Below are 20,071 nucleotides of genomic sequence, written 5' to 3' on the forward strand. Positions count from 1 at the left end.
CTAGGATTGAAGACTAGTATTTGTTTAAGTACAGGATTGATTGTTTAACTGTATCACAGCTACGTGCCTGTGAAAGAGTGCCATCAGGGCACTGCACAAAAAGCAGTAGATAAAAAGGGGTAGCAAAAATCAGCTAAATCTACATTGAAAAAAATTTTGTTTGCAAAAGTTCCTATCCACTTTTAAGCAGATCAAGAACATAAGTACCTATAAGATAAGAGCCAAAAATAGTTATTTGATTGAACATACTAAACTGCATTTTTTTGGAATGAGAACTGAAAACAGAAAATAACTATACCGAGCTGAAATTCTTCTGGTTTTCTTTCACACGCAGCATTTCTGGTGTGTCTTGTACAACTGTAACTTTTCCTTTGCTGTTCTGTAGGTCCCACTGATACTGAAGCTGTTGAAGAAGTAAACCGTCAAATGTTGACCCTATGCCATAAAAATTTACTGACAGAGTTTTCTTCAAAGATGAGAAAAAAAATATTCAAGTATACCTTGCAAGGAGGTCATTTTAACACCACCATTAGTGATATAAAGATGCACCACAGTTACAAGTAATCTCATTTAAATTAGCAATAGGGGATCTTTAACTAGATTCATTGAAAGATCTTGACAGGTGCCAGTTTGTCTGTAAAACAATTAAGTCTCAACAATGAAAGGCGAAGATTTCAAGTCAGATTGTGTTCTCTTACTGACCATATACAGTCTCGCAGCAACAGACAACTTCTGCAAGTATAATTCTCTACTACTTGCAAAGGAATTGCCAAAGCACTGCAGCAGAAGGTTTATTTCAAGAAAACTATGGAATCATTCTGGTTCCCTGTGTAATACCCAAGTGGGCTGCTGCATACATAGCGGACCCTCTAACTGAAGATCCCTGAGAATATAAAGGCAGCCTAGTTGGGGTTAGAGTGTGACAGCGGGACCTTATTAAACGAAAAAAAAGCTTAACATTTTTTATTATTTGAGAGTAACAGTGTTTATTACTTATATACATACTGTGCTAAAGTTCTTTTGATTCTCACGGACTCTCTGCATTTCTGGGGTGTCTGCTACAGGCACGTAGTATGGCATGGTCCTTTCTGCATCTTCCTTATATTTTTTCTGATAGAACATATAAAATGTATTCCATTAATACAAAAACAGTAATAAACAATCTGGTATTACTTATTGTTGTATAATGCCCATCTTTATGGAAATGCGAGTACTGTGTCTGATACAAATTCAGATTATGCTTCTGTGTAAGATTTATTTTAAAATTTACTTAAGATTTATTAAAATAAATTAATTTCAACATTGAAATGGAATTTCAGAGTAAAAAATGCAACATCACAGCTCTAGAGGAATTTGTTTTTCTGGGGTATCTCCTGACTGTTGTGACAGGTAGTCATTTAGGTGTGTATCCACCTTAGTATTTAGTATCCACTCAAGTATTAGTATCCACTCAAGATTCCCACCTGAACAATGATTAAATTGTTTCATTCAAGTACCTGGCTTGAAAGATTCTTGACCTGCTGGGCATGAATAATCTCCGGAGTATCGACAACACTGGTGTAGTTGGCTTTCTCCATTTCTGCCAATTGTTTGTATTTGATCTGTTGGGCAAAGCTCACATTTAAGTGCCTGAATCATATCTTGACAATAATTTTCATTTAGTTTAATCAGAAAAAAATGTTAATAAATTTTCCATTAAAGAAGACATCTGATGCGATATGTAAGATATTCACACAGACCTGGCTGGCAATGTCAGTGGCATTCTTTGCTCTCACAAAATCTGGTGTCTCCAAAGCCAGTTCTGTGAGACCTTTTCCTCTGATTTCTAAGTCCAAGGCTTTTTTGTACTCTTTCTGCAGATGAAGACGGTAAATAGATACTTTGTCAATGTGAATGCAATACTCTTAGCAACTTCAGATAGTTTCATGACCACACCAAAAAACAGGGATATTACTAATACAAACTCACAATGAAACACAAAAATTGTCATTAAAGTGTGTACTTTCTGACTTAAATCTTGAAAACGAACAGCCCTACGCCAGCAGTAAATGGAGGACACAACAGGCCAGCTGTATTAAGGTCACTCTTCCTTCTCCCACCAGTAATCTCAAAGTGTAAATTTATTAAATATGAAATATTTATTGTACCAGTCCACCACCTCAATAAAGTAGCTGTTAGGTTTGCATTCTGACTGTCTGCTGGCCACCTCTTTCCATCAAAGTGAGGAAGACTGTCTCGGCCATCGGTCCTGCAGCTGCCAACTGGGCATCAGCCTGGGGCAGGGGAAACTGTTCAGGAGCACGGCTGGTGGTTCTGACTCACCCATCACGCATAAAGTGTTCAAAAAGGGCACAGCACGTCTCCCAGAGCACAATGACAAAGTTCAAACTAGTGTCATACAGCCACAAGCATTTATCAGTTGGAGGCTGTTACATCCCTTCAGGTATTTTCCAGATAGCTTTTGACATACCTCGTTCAGGATTTGAGTTGCATTCTTTGCTCTTAACATGTCTGGAGTCTCCTCTAAAGCTGTTAGTCCTTTACCTCTGACACCTTCCTCCAGATCCTTCCTGTACTCTTTCTGCACAAGAAAGAAAACGAAAACTGCAAAGCCAGACTAAAGAGAGTTTTTCACTCTGCAACTTTGTTCAAAAATTCAAAAAAAAAAAAAAAAAGAAGAAAAAAACTCCAAAAGCTCCAAAAGAAAAAAGAATTTTTTAAAACAACAGAAAATATTGCATAGGGCTATACAAGAACTACGACAACAGAGCAGAGTATAGTAATTATTGTTCAAGGTAAAATGCAAAGGCTCACACACACACCCCCTGCCATGGAATGTCAGAAAGGGGTACACTAAATACAAATACAGTTAATGAACAATGAAATAAATGTCCACAACAAATTAGATCGCAATACAAAATATATGTAAACACGCTTAATGTGAATGGTTAGGAAAATGAAAATGTGAAGAAATGCTGCTGAGAACACTTAGTGGAATTATTTAACTCAACAGAGGAAATAAGCACAGAATAATTGCTACCTCGCTTGCTATTTTGGTTGCATATTTGGCATGTAGTAAGGATGGTGTAGTCTCCAAGCCAGTAAGGTTCCTGCCCTTAATGGACTCTTCAAAGTCCTTCTTATATTCTTTCTAATGAGAGTAAGAAGAAAAAAAAGCAAAATAGCAAATATTTATTACATTATTTTTAATTGCGTGAAAAACTACAGGGAGGATGGAGCAGCAGTTTGATATTGCTGTCGCAATGATGATCTGCTACAGTCAGTGGGCACCTAAAGCAATAAATCCTGTTTCTACTAAAGCCCATGAAACAGCTCATTACTTTCAATGGAAATATAACCTGACCCTGCCTTTTTTCTTTCTTTTTCTACTTATTTGTATATGCAGGGGAAACATTCAATGGAACCACTCAAACATAATGACTAGTGGCCTTATACAATTGTTTTTCAGCATGTGTGACAAAACAAGATTACACTTCAAACAACCAGAAAAGTACTGCTTGAGGAAAAAGACAGGTCAGTGAAGAACACTACGACAGTGGAGACAAACAGGAAATAAATGGGTTTCTCAAAAAGAGAGGTCTGAGGTGAAAAGACTAAGCAGGGTGCTTTCTATGGACTATGATAACTGACACACATACTCTACTTGTGTTACAAAAGTTTAAGTGAAATGTATTTCATATTACACTTCTTCTAAAGACTTGAAGACTTTCTTAAGCTTCATTGACTGATAACCTCTTGATGAAAAATTACAGATAATATACACTTCATCGTGACACAGGAAAGCTTCATGAATTTTAAATGCAGTATTTCATAACCAATATAAAGAAATGTGATATAGCTATAATTTTTCAGTCTATCAGCATCCACAAGATGCAAGTATAACTGCCCGTCTAAATCACTGTGAAAGTTTAAGTACAAAAAATAAATTTTAAAGTTTTTTATCTATCAGCGTGGATTTTAATCGTACCTCACTCTGCATGAGCTGAGCTTCCTTTGCAGTAAGGTATGTTGGAGTTTCAAAGTCCAACATAGGTTTTCCTTTTTCCTTCTCATACTTTTCTCTGTATTTCACCTGAGAAGAAAAGAAAACAAGTTACCCTCCTAAATAATCAAGGAACCAATTCATTGACTGGTATGTGCCTACTTTGGCTGACAGATCTGTGGTAAAAATTGAATGTCTAATACTGTTTACCTCCCTGAAATCTGTATATTGACCATAAAATATAAAATCAAAGGTCAGGCTTGCAGCAAAATGTGTGTGGCCTACTAATTTATTTCCTGTTTCTTATTCCTGAGAATAAGCAGTGTCAGCTCAGATTTCAAGAATTTCCTGATCACAAGAAGGAAGACGGGTAGCTGTAAAAATGGAACTTGAAGGCACTCAGGCTGCTCGTGACCCTGGCTGAGTTCAGCCAGTTACACGTTAATGGATCGCTGGAGTGTTAGTGGCAGGGCTTGAAAAGATGCAATTTAGCAACTTGCTAACTAAGTCTGTGCGTGAGTGTCCAGGAAGTAAAATGTCCGCAAGGATGAAGATATTCTTGTTTCAAGTTATAATATCCAGCCTTTAGGGCACCAATTTTCAGACTGCTGCATGAGGTGATGCTATGCCTTTGGGTGAGAGACCTGGAGGTCAAACTGGAGCAACAAGCACCGTCTTTAACTACAAACTGATTAACAACTGTTTTTCTAGTCTTTGCTACGTAACCTTTCTGCTCTCCCACGCCATGCAGCAGAACAATAACTATGGCCCTTTGTGTTCTAGCAGTAATTTCTTTCTGGCTTTACAGTCACTAAACACCTGGAACAGGAAAGATCAGAGACCAAATTGGAGTATGGATTTCTCTGGAATGATCACCCCTTGCTGCATTCCAGAGGGAAAAGACGTCAGACACATTTAACAGCAGCAGTAGGTATCGTTTCGGTTAAAGCAATTTTGGATGCAGAAAAAGAGTGGCAGAGCCTTCCTTTGTATCACTTGAGGCTAGAATGGATAAAGCAGTTGAAAATATACTGTCAGCAACAACCCTACTTCTTTCAATTTCCAGTTTCTGTGATTACTGTGTCCTTTTTTTCTATAGACAAAATCACCCTGATAAATGTATTATACTGTGTAAAGAGATCCATACACAACAGACGTAAGTACCTCTGAGGTTTCCTCTAGAATGAAGAAATCATGCAGATATTTTATAGGTGTTCTGATCTTGCAAATATTTCTCATTGACTTGTTTACTTAGGTGTGGAGTGTTTATAATACAGATAGAGATTGTTATACACTGGAGAATCTGCAAGAATGACTTCAGTGATGGCGACCAGTACGCAACGAGTGGGGTTAATGAGAAACACACGACCAACTTACGTGGCTCTGTAGTTCTGATGCCTCCCTTAGATGAACCTGTTCAAGATTATCTGGCACCACATGGTAGTGACCCTTACTCTTCTCATATTGCTTCTTGTACTGGTACTGAAGGGAAAGTGTCAAAAATCATCTCAATAAAAAAAAAAATCCCTCAGCAAATTTACTTCTTAGGTCCAATCAAAGCAACACTTCAATGGAACATCAAAGAGAAATTAGAAATACAAAAAGCAAAACAAAATCAAGAAGTTTAACTGCCAGTATCAAAATATCACTTCTAAAGATGTGGGTGAACAGGGTTTTTTTTTGCCAATTTTGATTGCAACAAAGATTTTTTTCAAAACCAGGATTCAAAAAGAAAAAGAAAAAAAGAAAACACAGTGGATACATGAAAAGGCTGCAACAGGCAATAATTCTTCTCTTTTCTCAGAAAAATTATTAATTATTTTGTTAAGCATAATTCTGTATATCTACAACAGGGGTATGTTAAACACAAACATGAAATGAAAAAAACCAGACAAAACCAAAAATTTTATATACAGTAAGCGTAAAGAAAAAAGTAAAAAAAGAAGAAAATGGTATTTGTTAGTGTAATGCAATCAGTTAAAATGCAATAAAGAAACAATCCACCAAAAAATTATTAGAGGATTTAAAACATTAGCAGTTCTACAGCTAATAAGGATTTCACTTCCCAGAGGACAAATGCGGCAGAGGTGCTAGTTCACTAGGAAACAGTCATTAGAAAGTAGAGGAAGAGATCACTACCAGGTGATGGCCCATGAACAATAACAGAGGGAGTAATTGTTACAGAAATAGTTAGCAGAGATCAGTTCAGAATGGAATCAATCGGAACGGAAAAATCAAATGGATCTGGGATTAGTTAACGAGCTTACAGCACTGGCGAGCTGGCTTGTGCTCAGGACATGGTTCATGATCAGCGATTCAGACATGTCTGTGACAGGCTTATGAAGTTTCTTTAAATCCGCCTTGTATTTCACCTGCAGGTAAGAAAGGACAAACAACAATAAAACCTGTGATGTTGAATGTATTAATAACATAAAGGAGGTCTTCCTTAAAGAAATGTGAAACTTTTAATTTCCCTGGAGGAGAAGCATAAGTAAACATACCTCACTAGCCATGTTGTGAGCATCTTTCATGGTCTTGTAGATTTTAGCCTCCTTTAAATCATACTTTGGCTTTTTACCCAGCTCTTTGGAAAAATTCTCCTTGTACTTCACCTAAATGAAAAACAACCAGGTATTACAACTGTTCTTGACTACTCACTTGCTGGCTGCACAAGGCAAAGAGACCCTACTTCAACGCTGATGGTAAGCAGCAGAATGAAAATGTGGTAACTTGAAGGCATCCCCTGGAATAAAGGCTATTTTAAAGATGACCTGACATGGAAAGAAAATATACATCTGTATTTACAAAATAGCACTTGCAATTTTTCTTTCAGTGCACAGGTGATATCTCCTCATTTTAAAAATAACAGACGTAGTCAAGAGAAGTATGTTGACAAAATACAGCTAAATTCTGACTCTCAGAGATGAAGAATTTTTCACTTGATGGGAACTGTGCATAGATAAAAGATATCCAATTTCACAAAGAGACAAAAACCGACACAAGCGCAAAGAGTATTTAAAAGAACTTTTTACGTACTTCTTGGAGAAATATGAGCTTTACAAACTACCTCAAGACATACGAGCACCACAGAAGATGGCAACGTATCAAATACTTTTATGTATACTGTTATAAACGTATTGTGTTCTGTATAAATCGGAGATGAAGAACGATGTTAAAAATCACAAACAGAATAGTGACACGATTAATTACTAGGAATTAGATTATGCAAGAGGCTTAGTCACACTTCCAAACCACATTAGCATCAGCAAGGCAAAGCACAGGCATGTAAGCCATAACACTCCAGCAGACCCAGGCTGAAGGCACAGAAACGTTGGTAGCAGTAAGAGTTTTGCTAATGACTTAAATGAGGGCAAGCCCTTCTTCCATCGTGACTTGTCCCGTCCCACTGCTGCAGGTGCAGCTAAAGGCTAATTCCTCATTATTTCTTGGAAACCTACAAAAGGGACAGTTTGAGTAGGAATATTTTTGTTTTATTACTTTGCATAAAATTGTTTCAGAAGAGTTACTGAAGAGTGCAAGAAAAACTCGAAGTATTAAAGATTAAGTTGTGGCTTATCTAACTGGATCCCATAGTTAGTATGTACGCCCATCGCCGTTAGAGTAAACATCAGTAGAAAAATTCTAAGGATTTCTCCTGTCTTTCTACTACTAATATTCTACCAGGTCCATGAACAAGTGAGGCAACGTTTCTTTCTGTTTACCACTCCACATTTCCTTGGAGATACTTTATAGGAAATAAGCTAGCAACCCCCCTCCCTTGTCTAAAGAAGAAGAACTGAACAACGGTCATCAGCCTTTCTGAAAGAATTTGATCTTGTACAGGACCAAGATAATACTTACAAAAACATGCAGAAAATATAAGGCTGTGGCTGATGAAGTAAAAGGAGTAATGGTTCTTCAGGAAAAAAAAAAACAATCTCCCAAGCAATATTTACGTGAAAATTCAAGTGAAAGAAATAAAATACTGAAGAACTGATAACTAAGTTGAGGAATGGCTGACTCATGCTAGGGTTTTTTTAATGACGATTACAGAAATGTAAACAGATAATGTTATATTAGTAAAAGAAGAAAGACGATTGAATGCAGAATTAAATCACATTCCACAATCACATTTTAGATTTGAATTCGCTGCCATATTCTTGTCCGTACAGCACCATATGGTTCATGCTGGATACCACGGTTGCTTTTTGCTTTGCAAATTACGGCAACGTTCAGCTAAAACACACAGTGAAACAGGCAAATCCACAAATTATACAGCTGCTGTAAGAAAACAAAGAATATTAACATTTCTGACATAAAGGAAACAGTATTGGTTCTAACCTCACAAAAATTAAAATCAAGCAGAAGTATACTAGAATCTGTTAAGTTTTGCAAGCTACACAACATACGATGAAGATCAGACCATCATGCCAAAGAGTTCACTTTTATGCCCAGAAGAAATGTTACTGGAAGATCTATGCAAAATTAAAAGCAAGCATGTCAGACAGGAAGATGAAATACAACTGAAAAAAGGCAAGTGGATAAACAAATGGACATGAAGTTTTGTAAAGAAGAAGTTTATGTGAAGAAATGTCTACGGAAAAAAAATGTTAAGGATTATGCCAATTATTTTTTACTCCCTTACTGCCTCTACAACAGTTAACCTTCTGTCAGGACCAAATCAATCTCATCAAAGCACGTTTGTAAGACCAAGAGAACTGGCTAACATTGGAGAAAAAGCACGGAAAAGGAGGATATCATCACTGAATGCAATTCTTCTTTTCCTTGTCGTTCAATTGTTCAGTTTAAGAATCCTTGGTTCTTCTGAAAAGATTCTTGTTTCTCCTGACAAGCACGATGGCTGATATGGAAACATGCGACAGTTACATGCAGCACTCATGCCTAGATGTGGAAAAACCATAATCCCCCTTTTTTTCATTTGGAAATACATGTAAAAAACTGAAATGGCACAAATCTGTTTGCTGCCACTTCAAAAACTGCTATGCAGCCATTGTTTTTTCTATTTTCCAAAGGTTTTGAAATGTCAAGAAATATAAGAAACTACCTGCCCTCCAATCACTACAGACTACACTTCTCAGAGGCTCGGGGGCTGATTTCTGTCATACACTATGCTTCCATCTGCCATTCCAGCACAATGTAAACAGAAGAGTTTAAATGAAGTTTAAATAGAAGTTTAAATTGACGTTTGAATAGTTGAAAGGAAGTTCTAGTGCGAATGGCATGCATATGGTACGACTGTTCACTAAAAATTACCAGCACCATTGTTTGGGTCTGTCACACACACATATTTCTGATTTTTGCACAGTTTCACGAAAACCAGCTCAAACCGATATGTCTGGTTTTAGGTTTTGGGGTGAAAAAGGTGAGTTTCAACATTGCATGAATGCATCGGAAACTTTGATTAAAAACACTGGAAGCTCCAAAACCATTATGAAGGGCACAGCACCATTGCACGTGGCGTTTCTGAGACAGACAAATTCCCCAGGTGCAGAATTCCCGTGCACTGTCTTTCCAGAGCAAAAAAAGGAGGTCACATCCAAATGAGCAATCTCACAAATTTTGCCACATTCAAGACCTTTGACACAACATCAGTGCAACTGGTGTATCATAAACCCTTTAACAGCTTGGAATCGTAAGATGATATGCAAGCAAGAGACAGATGCACAAAAATGGCATTCCCAGATGTGTCACTTAAAATTATCTTACATGACTACTTAGCATATTAGCTTTCTTAAAGGTTCTCATCCATGGTGTATCATAAGATGCAGCTCCATGCCCTCTCATATGCCGTTTGAGGTACTCTGCCTATAATGCGTAGCAAGAAAGCAAGATCAGAAATTCAAACAATTACAGGATTAAAACACGAATGGGTCAGAAAGAACCAAGTTGAACTGAGGTCCTGGTGGAAAAAATTAATACAGGAAATAGGGAGCGTATACTTCAAATTTGACCATTGCATTGAAGAAAGCAAGCTTCTATTAATACAGCATATTAACTTCAAAATAGAAGATTCTTTTAAAGGCACAAAGTAGAAAGAAAGTGGCTGAAAGAAACTGAATGTCCATCTCATAAGTGATGGATGATAAGAGTTAGGTAAAAGGCTGCTTCTTTTAAAGCCAATACCCAGAAAAGATTAAAAAACAGAGAACACAGCTAACACTTCAGCCTTAGTATTTAAAAGATCTTGTCATGGCATTGTTTTAAGGAGATTCTATACCTCCATTACTGACATTTAGTAAGTCCATAGAAAAGTTATTAAAAATCTTTAATGCAAGAGAATTCCGTTTGTATGCAAGTGCCTATTTTAATTTAATTTCTTCAAAATATACCACACAAGTGAATAAGCAACATATTTGTGTCCACTTCACCAGGACAGGTACTACAGTTTCGAGGCTTCTTAACATTTCTAATTCCAACAATCCTTCATTTTCAGGCAACCCTTTTCTGAAAACCATCAGATTGCTTGCAGAGGTAATGACTGTCCTCAGTTTTAATCTTTAGGACATACAGATTTACCCAACTACGCAACTGTGAACCAACAGCGTCTTGTGAGAAGGCCAGTTTAATTCTCTGCACATCAACTGTTTTCAGCATTAACAGAATATATAAATTTGTAAGCGACAAAGATATTCAGGTACCTCTATACTTCTATGTTTTAACTTTCCATATTCCATAAACATTGGAAAGTGGACATTGTAGAATTATAAATGACATTTTTAAGAACACGGAAACATAAGATTTTAGAGATGACAGAAGAATTAAAAGAAACTGAGTATTAGAAAAGAACACAAATAAAATTCAGAGGAACTACATGTCCCTTCTCCCCGCTTCTGTGAATCCTCTCTCCAGCCGGTACAGAGGGGTCACTTCTGTTCCCACTGAAACCCGCCCCCAGGCACCACTGTCTGCCAGCCCAGTCTGTGGGAAAGCGACTGACCAGTCTTGTACGCATTGCACCGCTATAAATGACCATAAGAAAGTGGTGAATCACGTCTGACATTGCTGTAAGCAGAATCAGACTCTCAAGTCAATGTTTATTTAACAAAGAAATACCTTGCATTGGGATTAAATTTTTATTTTAACAAGTTCCCTTTCAAATGTTTCCTTTAAAATATTCCCTTATCCCCTAATCTAGAAATAATTTCAGTTATAATACCAGTATTACTCTGTATGTTAACATCACGTATGTTTTTTCATTATTACCTGGCTAGTTAGCTTGGACACTTCCTTTGCCAGCTCAATATCTGGACGTCCCAGCATGGTTACACCAATACCAGCTTCTCCACGCTTTTTATATTCAATCTAACAAAGAAAAAAATATATAGTTTAGTAGTGATGACACTCCCTTTTAATTATTTTACTGACAGTGTTATTAATAGTAAAATTACTGATAAAGAATTACACAAAAGTTTTAAAAATCACTTACATCACTAATTAACTTGGCAGCCTGAGTTGCTTTCTTAATATCTGGTCGATCCGCTATAGGTGTGTAGTGGAGCTTTGACTTGGCATCTTTCTTGTATTCAATCTAAACCATAACGATAGGCACAGGAAAGAAAATCACTGAGGTGTGTTCATGAGGAATATACCTAATAAGGTCACAGCAATGTTGCTGGGAAAGCGCCTGAGATTTTTTTAAAATACAATTCACAAGGAATGGATTTGGGAATCTGTTTGTGCAAGATGTCTACAAATGAAAATATGCGCATGTGCAATTCCATCTGTATTTGAAGGAATGAAAAAAATTATTGTGTGATTTGCATTAGATGACTATAAATCTTAGCCTGTGACTAAACAGAAATATGATTTTCAGAGAAATCCTTCAATTCAGTGTAATGTTCAATTTGTAAATATTTGCAGCTCTATCTTTCAGAATTATACCTGATCATGGAGGCTGGGAGGAAATCCAGAAGCATCTGAACTTCTGGTGTTGTCAGCTGACGGTGACTGAATTTGCTTACAGAAGCTACTTAATTCATGAAAACACAGAAGCCAAACTTACTGTACTCTGTTTTTTAGCAACTTCCATGGCATGTTTCACTTCGGGAGGCTCCAGCATGACAGAATAATTAGACTTCCCTTTCTCCTTCACAAACTTCTTTTTATAGTTTGTCTGTTAAGAGCAAAAAGAGCCATGTGTGATTTTTTGATTTCACATGGAGGTAAATGCTACCAAAACTTGGAAATAAGGCCACTGAAACAGTTAAGATAGATAAAACGCAGTCTATTCAGTCTCAACATGTATGGTCCCCAGCTTGTCTGTCATCATTTGCACTTCAGATTACAAAAGCTTGTTAGTTGGAGATAATGATTTGTGTTTAAACTGTGTTCCGTGAAAAATAAAATCTGAACTAAGGGCACCCATTAGCACTCCAGACTTTTCTCTACTCACTTTTCTCCAGCGTATTTCAACAGATTCCCAATAAAACACGATTAGCTCTTTGTTAAAGTCTCATTCTGGTAGAAATTAATCTTTTCTGACTCCTTGGGCATTTTATGATGAGACTCTAAATGTGCTGCATGTGTACTAAAACATGCGACAGTCTAATCAATTACAGGCAGCAGGGAATAATCTCACCATAAATCGCTACCACACTGGTTACTTACCTCACTGACATTCTTGGTCACCTCCTTCACATGCGCAGTGTCTCGTGTCTCCGGCAGGGTTGTGTAAGACCCGTGCGGGAGCTGCTTCTTGCTATGTTCTTTGTATTTATTCTGAAAGCCCAGAATAACAATTGGTAAAAAACAGCAATGCAAGGTCCATGCCCCGTTCTATGATTCCCCCCCAGTATTAAAAGTATGTACTTAAAAATAAGAAGTAATTGTCCGATGTTTTACCTCAGATACAAGAGAGCTAACATTCTTAGCCAGGAGGATCTGAGGCGTATCTGGAACGACATGGTACGTTCCTCGAGCTTTGTTGTGCTTCTCTTTGTATTTTATCTAGCAGAAAGAAAAGATATCATTTTAAGCAATGTGTATCTTGTCTTGTGGCAATTTAAAAATAAATTACTATAGTTGTGCCTGCTTGTTAGTGCAAAAGTTTGCAGAAAATCCCATATTTCGATGTTTTCCCCGATAATTAATTCCAGTTTATTTATTCCTATAGCTGTAACTTGGAATTTTATTTCCAATATTAGAATATATTATTCCAATAAAGTAGTTTACGTAGTAAGTAAAGTCCTAGCAGAACAAACCAGTCAGTGTGCAAGTACTTACATCACTCGCCAAAATGGCATTATTTAAGGCCAATACTGTGTTTTTATCATCTGTGACAGAGAGTTTGCATCCCTTTAGGAATTCCCGGTCCAGTTTGTATTCATACTGCAAGAAGAAAAAACAAAGATAAAAGAAGAGAGTCTCAAATCTTCTACAATCTTTTTTTTTCTATTCTGAACATGAGAGATGTGAGGAAAGGGACTATTCGGTTGTTCTGATTTTCTTACATCACTCTGCTGCAGAGATGACTTGGCTGCTTGAACAAAGTCAGGTCTATCAGCAATCCAGTGCCAATGAGCCTTGGCTGCTTCATATTTCTTCTTATAATCCAGCTTTTTATAATGAAACAAGAAGAAAAAAAATAAGTTAATTGGAAGTCGTGTACTTTACACATGACATTCACACAGATGCAAATTCTCCTTCAATCTGTACCAATGAAAGAGAGAAGAGGTAAGAAAGTGCATCTACATCAGAGTAGGGCTTTCCTCTGAATCATGTACCATCCAGTGGGAGTCCATTTACTCCAGTTTTTCCATAGCTACGTGAAGAATGGAATATAAATGACTGAAAAGATGGTGTGACTTTGAAGATGAGTGCTTTCAGTTCCTTGCCAATTGAAGTGAATGTTGGGGCACCAATAATAGAAGAGCTTCCCATGAAGCGCTCACTTTGTCTACGAGAACATCATCACAGAGAATTTCTGGGACAGATATGTCTCTGTCAGGAAAACAGAGGGGGACTAGAAGAAGAGTAGATGTGTGACATACAAGGAACCTCAAGTGACCTCAAGGACACCTTGCAAGAGTGAGCACTTTAGTATGAAATAAATTAACATATATTTTATTCAAGCAGCAGAAGAATTAGAAGCAATGTCCAAGCTCAAAAAATTTCAATGGAACTCAAAATCACTCTCGTGGTCTCCATTGCCAGTCCCAAACCCGTAATAACACTAAAGTACTGAACTCACGTTGCTGTTCAGCTTGTAAGCATGCCTTGGAGTCTTAATATGAACTGAATCTGCTACGACATTGCAGTTAGATTTATTCCTCTCATACACTTCTTTGTATTTCAGCTAGAGAAAGACAAACATAAAAATGTTTACAGAGATAATATCATCATCAACAAGAAAGGCATCAAAATATGAAAAACATAATACTAAAAATTGCTCCTGTCAAGATAAAATTTTAACAGAAGAAAAAGAAATTATATCAATAAAACTTGGTAAAAGTTTTAAGAAGTAAAAAGTAAAAAAACAAGGATAATTTACTTACATCGCTTATTCTGTCCTTGACCTTGCGCACATGCAATAACATAGGTGTATCATGGATTGTAGTATAGCCTTTAGGCTTCGCTTTGTTATATTCCAACTTGTAAATAATCTGAAGACAAAAATTATAGATTACATTATTTCTTGACATTATTGGTGTCAATTGAAAAAAATCAAGATGAGAAACATTAAAAACGCCATATTCTTAATTATCACACTTCAAAGGTCAGAACTGAGAGGAAGAGGAATGCTCGAAAGGGACCACGCTTACATCACTAATCTGTTTGTTGACTTTTGTAGTCCTTAAGTGTTCTGGAGTATCCACAACTGTAGTATATTTGTCTTTCTTCTTTTCATAGTCCTTTTTGTATTCAACCTGGTGATTGGGAAAGAGCGTATGTTAACCACACAAACCAAGACAAAACACCTACAGGAGATATGCTTATATTCACGCACAAAATTGCAAAATCCTTCCACCAAAGCCAATGGAAGCTCAACATGCACAATAAGTTAAACTTTTCAAACCCTTTATTTGCCTAGGAGGCTGCTCATCTATTTGCGTGATTAATTTTACATTTATTTCACTGAGTGTAAAAGCTTCACTTCTATCCTAAATCTCCAAGGCTGAGCTAAAAAAGCAATCTTGGCAGATTAGTGACTTTTAAAATTTGTCACTGGACAATAGCTCATTTTTAAATATTTGTCAAATCAAGAGAAACGTAAAACGTCTTACACAGTAGAAGAAAAAACATCCACTGACTATATCACAATGCCAGGCAATTTTAAAGGCTTTGATATCAGAATTTGTACCTTCATAATTTCTTTCTTAAAGATCCCCTTGCCCTACTCAGGACTCTAAGCCTGTTTTCACAGAATTCAGTGAGAACAGACTGTACACCAAGAACGATAATTCACTGTAGAAGCCTGAGGGCAGGTGGAAGAGGTTAGAAAACATTTTTAAAAAAGAACTTTCATGCTCATCTCGCATCAGAATATAAACCCATGCTTTTGAAACAGGACTACGACAGACAAAATATAAAAAGTTATACACAAACAACAAATCATAACATGAAGTCAACTCAGATGAACATGCAGGTCAGGCAGAATGCTATTTTTTTTCTTCAAACATATTCAAACTTACCTGCAAGGAGTATTTAATGAGATAATAGAAATCCACGGATAAATTGAACAAAAATGTCTAGTAAGAATCTTCAGTACCTTATTACTGAAGAATTTTATTAACTGTGCTAATAGTTACAAAGAACAGCCCTCTCCCTCTCGTGTAACTGTTTTCCACTGTTGCATTTCCAGTTTATAATTTAAATGTTATATGCCAGTTGAAAAGAGTAAGGTTACTGCTAGCAGCTGTGATTCCAGAGCAGAAATAAATATGTATAAGCTATTTAATAAGCCACATTTTTATCCAACTGGTACAACCAAAATATATAATCTGGAATCCAGATTAAATGAAGGTAGAATATGGAAAACTAATGCTTCACAGTAATATCAGAGTCACCACAGGCTTTCTTTTACATCATCAGAAATATAAATGTTATACTCTTTGTTTTGTATGAAAAAATAGGTGAATCATACTCACTTTCTACCTTCTGATTCTTATTAGAATTGGCAAAAGGAGAGAGTGGGTTTTTTTCATAAATTGTATTATGTGACTGCATGGGGACTGCTTTGTTAGCCTTGCTTAAAAGCAGAAGGTAGAGAAAGAAAGGGATGAAAACATGATTTACTGACCTGTGCACCTATACCTTTCTAAGAGCACTCAGCAGTGAGACATGACTCTGCTCTAGGCGCAATCTGACACCGTTCTCAGATAGTGGTAGATAAATGTTGTAATCTACTCGCCAAATTTCTTAATCATGTTCATACTGAATTAAGGGACTTGTGTTATGAGAGGTGGTCAGTCCAAGAAATGGTGGCAGAATGAGAATTTGGTTACGAAAATATCAGGAACAGCTAACATACAATATCTCAAATGTATGGAAAATTGCTCCTCATGTAAGTATGTGAATTATTATATGGAAGTATATATAACAATTACGTATAACGAAAGGAGAAAATGGAGGCAAAATCAGCCTAAGCTGAGTGAAGTCCAAGTTACAGTAAATATTGTTTCAGATATTCTGTTTTCAAAAGTTTTCTATCATAGCCAGCATTCAGCATATCAACAAAACTCTGGAGTCTGATATCCGTAGAAATTTAGAGACCTCCCAAGCATTAAATATTAGAAGTCCAAGCAGCTAATTTGTATATATATATATTTGTATTTATAATGTCTCCTACAGCAGCAGTTCTTCGTATTACCTGGCTCCATAAGTATGTGTTGTAGAGTGCTGTCAGCATATCTGGCCTCAGAATTTCATTACATCCTTGTTGCAGGAGCATCTTGGCAAGGCATTTATATTGTCTCTGTTCATGCAAATGGCAACGAAGCACAGAAGAGACTTATGAACACCATAAACAACAACACTGCTCTAGATCCCAGGCACTTTGAGAGTGGAGAGATTTAGGCAAGGTACCATATGTATTCATTCAGATGTGCATACAACTTACATCTATATAATTAAGAATGTCAAGAGTATATATTAAAGGATTTATATACAATCCCATTAAGGAAATTGTGAAATTTTGGGGGGGGAGAAAAGAGTAAATTATAGACTAAGGTGAGACACTCAAAAGCCAAATATGTTACTGTTGCTTGAGTAATGACTGAGAAGATAATGTTTGTAAAGGTCATTAAAAGAGAGGTTATAAAAGAAATGCATGATACAACATGCATTTTTTAAAACCTCTCCAATGACTTCAAGAGGCACGAGATTTCTGATGTCAATTGATGCACAATATATGAAAGTACATACAGTAGAGATTAGCTCACTCAAAAAGTAATAATTCTTTTTGGGTGGCAAAACAGAGACTGTCTGATGAAGTGAACTAAAACATCAGAACATCACAGGTGAAACCCGTGACACCGCTAGCTAGAGACACGTCACACAGACGGAGTAGCTGTGAGTGAACCAGGCACTGTCTGGCAGCACCGGCTCGTGCTCCTACAGTACCTGACTGCTCAGTGTAGTCCCCCACTTGGCCAGGAGGTTCCTAGGGTCATCCACAATAACGCTGTACCTATCTTTGAGCTTCTCATAGGCAGCTTTATATAACTTCTGCTCAGAATGGCATAATACAGTGTAACAAATTAAAAGAGAGTGAAGACACAGAGAGATCATAGTTCTAACCATTGAAACCTCTTTACATGGACTATTTTAAGGCCAGGATTGAAGTTCAGACCCAAAAGAGAAAAATATGTTAAAAAAATAAAACCACAGAGAGAAAATATTTCCAAATAGCATATACATTTCTACATTTCCTCTGGAAGGCCTAATCTACAATTTAAGGATGTCTATATTCTGTCTCTGCCACTCTTCAATAAGCCGTTTTATGATGGACTTTCTTCGTGAAAAATAACTGCTGAAGCAACTCTGTACGGAACGAGGTTCTTGATTTGAGTACAAAGAGAACACAATGAAATGCAAGGGTAAAATAAAAGGTTATATTATCATCAGACATTTTGTAAGCAAAAACTATAATCCCTCAGCGTAAAAACGATCACAGAAGATACTGAGGCAAGTTCATTTCAATGTATGGAACCCCCATTGCTAAAATTTTACTCATTTATGTTTCTCATGTTAAATTTTTCCTTATTTGCTCTACCGAACAACAAGAAGACTGAATACTAACAATCTTCTATAACAAATTCTAGCTCACTGCTAATCAAATTGAGCATGAAATTATAGCAACGGTACTGGAACCGTTGTGAAACAGTTTTTCTTACCTAGGACAGATAATACTGTGATACATTTACTGACAGGTAAACAATTTAACATAATGTCTGGTGAAAAGGAATAAAATACCAAGATCTGAGAGTCTAAATATACGCTGCTATAATGAAAAGCATCAGAGTCTGGTGTGGAACGCCAGCTCTAAGCTGATGAGAATTCATGTAGCACCCAGTGCTTTTCAATGGGCTTCGTCTCACGACAAACTCCAATCACCAAACTCCATTGGTGATTTTAATCTTAAACCCGCGGGCATTCACCAGCCCCCTTTGCTACTATGAGGTGTTTATTGTTTCTTTAGCACTGCAGGAGAAGAGTAAGAAAAATTAAGTAGCAGAGTGGGAGAATTCAAGGCAAAATATCTGAAATGAAACGGAGCTACGGTAACTTCAGACATAACATTACCTTTCTAACACTGATGAAGGTTTTTAACAATGTTTCAGGAAAGCAATTGTGATTCTCTCTATACCTTTTTCACATGACAATCAACAATCAGTGTTACTAAGCGAGCAGCATTATTTAAATCAGCAAAGAAATTTCTTTGCAATGACAAAGTAATGGAACAGGTGTCAGGATTCCACTTTTTAGTTACTGTAAACCTGCCCTAATACTCAGACAATAACAACAACCTTGTCCTTCATTATTTGAGTCTGACCTTAAGACACCTTTAAGCCTGAATGTATTTTGATTTCATAAGGAAGATCAGCCTTCAAGTCGGTATTAACATACACACACTTACTACTTCAGTATGAGACTCTACAGAAATCTTGAACACTTACCCCATCCATCAACTGAGTTGCATATTTAAAATGCTGGTTAATTGGAGAGTCAGCTACATACTTAAAATGAGACTTAGTCTTCTCAAATATCTCCTTGTACTTACACTAAGAAAAAAAAGACATACAAAAAAATTTTCCAGTGTTAATCCAAAGAAGGGTAAGGCAATGCAAACATAAGATTTTTAGAAATAATCTGCAGCAAAACCATGGCAGAATTATTGCATATGTGCATTTAACATATCCATAAAGAAAAAATAGTTGTAAACGCAGTAGTTTGCAGGATGGATCTACCACATCAAGAAAGCAATGGAAATTTCAAATCTTCATAATTTTAAAGCTAGAGTTAGAATCACTAGAAAAAGTACTATGGAGCTGATAGCTTTGCAAAGAACAGAGGGGATAAGTAAAAGATCATTTTGCCTATGTTTTCTTTTATAGTAAGAGTTTAAATTTTATATGCTATACATTAAGTTCTACCATGAGTCATTTATATCGAAGTCTAAGTCAAAATTGAATTCTCCTGCGAAAAACTTACCTACAGCACAAGCAAGCATCAAAAGAACATTTAGCAACAATTCCAGACGTTTTACTTACCCCACTGTAGAGCACCTTATTCTTTTCTGCCAGAGCAAAGCTTGGAGTATCCCATGCATAACAGCCAGTGCCCCTGAGCCATGTCAAGTCTTCCTTGTATTTAACCTTTAGAAAAGAAGTAAAAGGATTCAGTTTTAAGCAACACCAAGCGGTAAATTACAGTTATTCATACTTTTCTGATGGACTCAGATTATTCATATACCTAATCTATCATTAGCTATCGGAGTCCCTGATTGAATTAAAAAACATTTATTCTTGTACAATTAAGGGGTAACCGTATATGTACAGATATGTACAATTAAAGGTTGTTAAAGGGTTAAGAAACACATCTAAGCAA

General features: G+C 36.6%; 1 protein-coding gene across 50 annotated transcripts in view; it reads right to left on the reverse strand.

Moving 5' to 3' along the window:
* NEB (nebulin) overlaps window positions 1–20,071 on the reverse strand; it is a 124,142-nt gene that overhangs the window by 17,388 nt on the left and 86,683 nt on the right. For 24 of the 50 annotated variants that reach the window (XM_074594094.1, XM_074594080.1, XM_074594089.1 and 21 more), the window contains exons 116-139: window positions 19,735–19,839; window positions 19,141–19,245; window positions 16,833–16,937; window positions 14,785–14,889; window positions 14,518–14,625; window positions 14,214–14,318; window positions 13,474–13,578; window positions 13,247–13,351; window positions 12,866–12,970; window positions 12,632–12,742; window positions 12,027–12,137; window positions 11,451–11,552; window positions 11,228–11,326; window positions 9,731–9,829; window positions 6,505–6,615; window positions 6,271–6,375; window positions 5,381–5,485; window positions 3,989–4,093; window positions 3,041–3,151; window positions 2,471–2,581; window positions 1,740–1,853; window positions 1,497–1,601; window positions 1,006–1,110; window positions 299–403 (exon numbers count right to left, since the gene is read on the reverse strand). In XM_074594094.1, the coding sequence (XP_074450195.1) occupies window positions 299–403; window positions 1,006–1,110; window positions 1,497–1,601; window positions 1,740–1,853; window positions 2,471–2,581; window positions 3,041–3,151; window positions 3,989–4,093; window positions 5,381–5,485; window positions 6,271–6,375; window positions 6,505–6,615; window positions 9,731–9,829; window positions 11,228–11,326; window positions 11,451–11,552; window positions 12,027–12,137; window positions 12,632–12,742; window positions 12,866–12,970; window positions 13,247–13,351; window positions 13,474–13,578; window positions 14,214–14,318; window positions 14,518–14,625; window positions 14,785–14,889; window positions 16,833–16,937; window positions 19,141–19,245; window positions 19,735–19,839 (2,547 nt within the window). The remainder of the gene's footprint in view (window positions 1–298; window positions 404–1,005; window positions 1,111–1,496; window positions 1,602–1,739; window positions 1,854–2,470; window positions 2,582–3,040; window positions 3,152–3,988; window positions 4,094–5,380; window positions 5,486–6,270; window positions 6,376–6,504; window positions 6,616–9,730; window positions 9,830–11,227; window positions 11,327–11,450; window positions 11,553–12,026; window positions 12,138–12,631; window positions 12,743–12,865; window positions 12,971–13,246; window positions 13,352–13,473; window positions 13,579–14,213; window positions 14,319–14,517; window positions 14,626–14,784; window positions 14,890–16,832; window positions 16,938–19,140; window positions 19,246–19,734; window positions 19,840–20,071) is intronic. The other 26 variants (XM_074594099.1, XM_074594095.1, XM_074594090.1 and 23 more) reach the window with 3 other exon arrangements.

The sequence above is a fragment of the Larus michahellis genome, chromosome 7 (assembly GCF_964199755.1).
Source record: "Larus michahellis chromosome 7, bLarMic1.1, whole genome shotgun sequence".
Lineage (NCBI taxonomy): Eukaryota > Metazoa > Chordata > Aves > Charadriiformes > Laridae > Larus > Larus michahellis.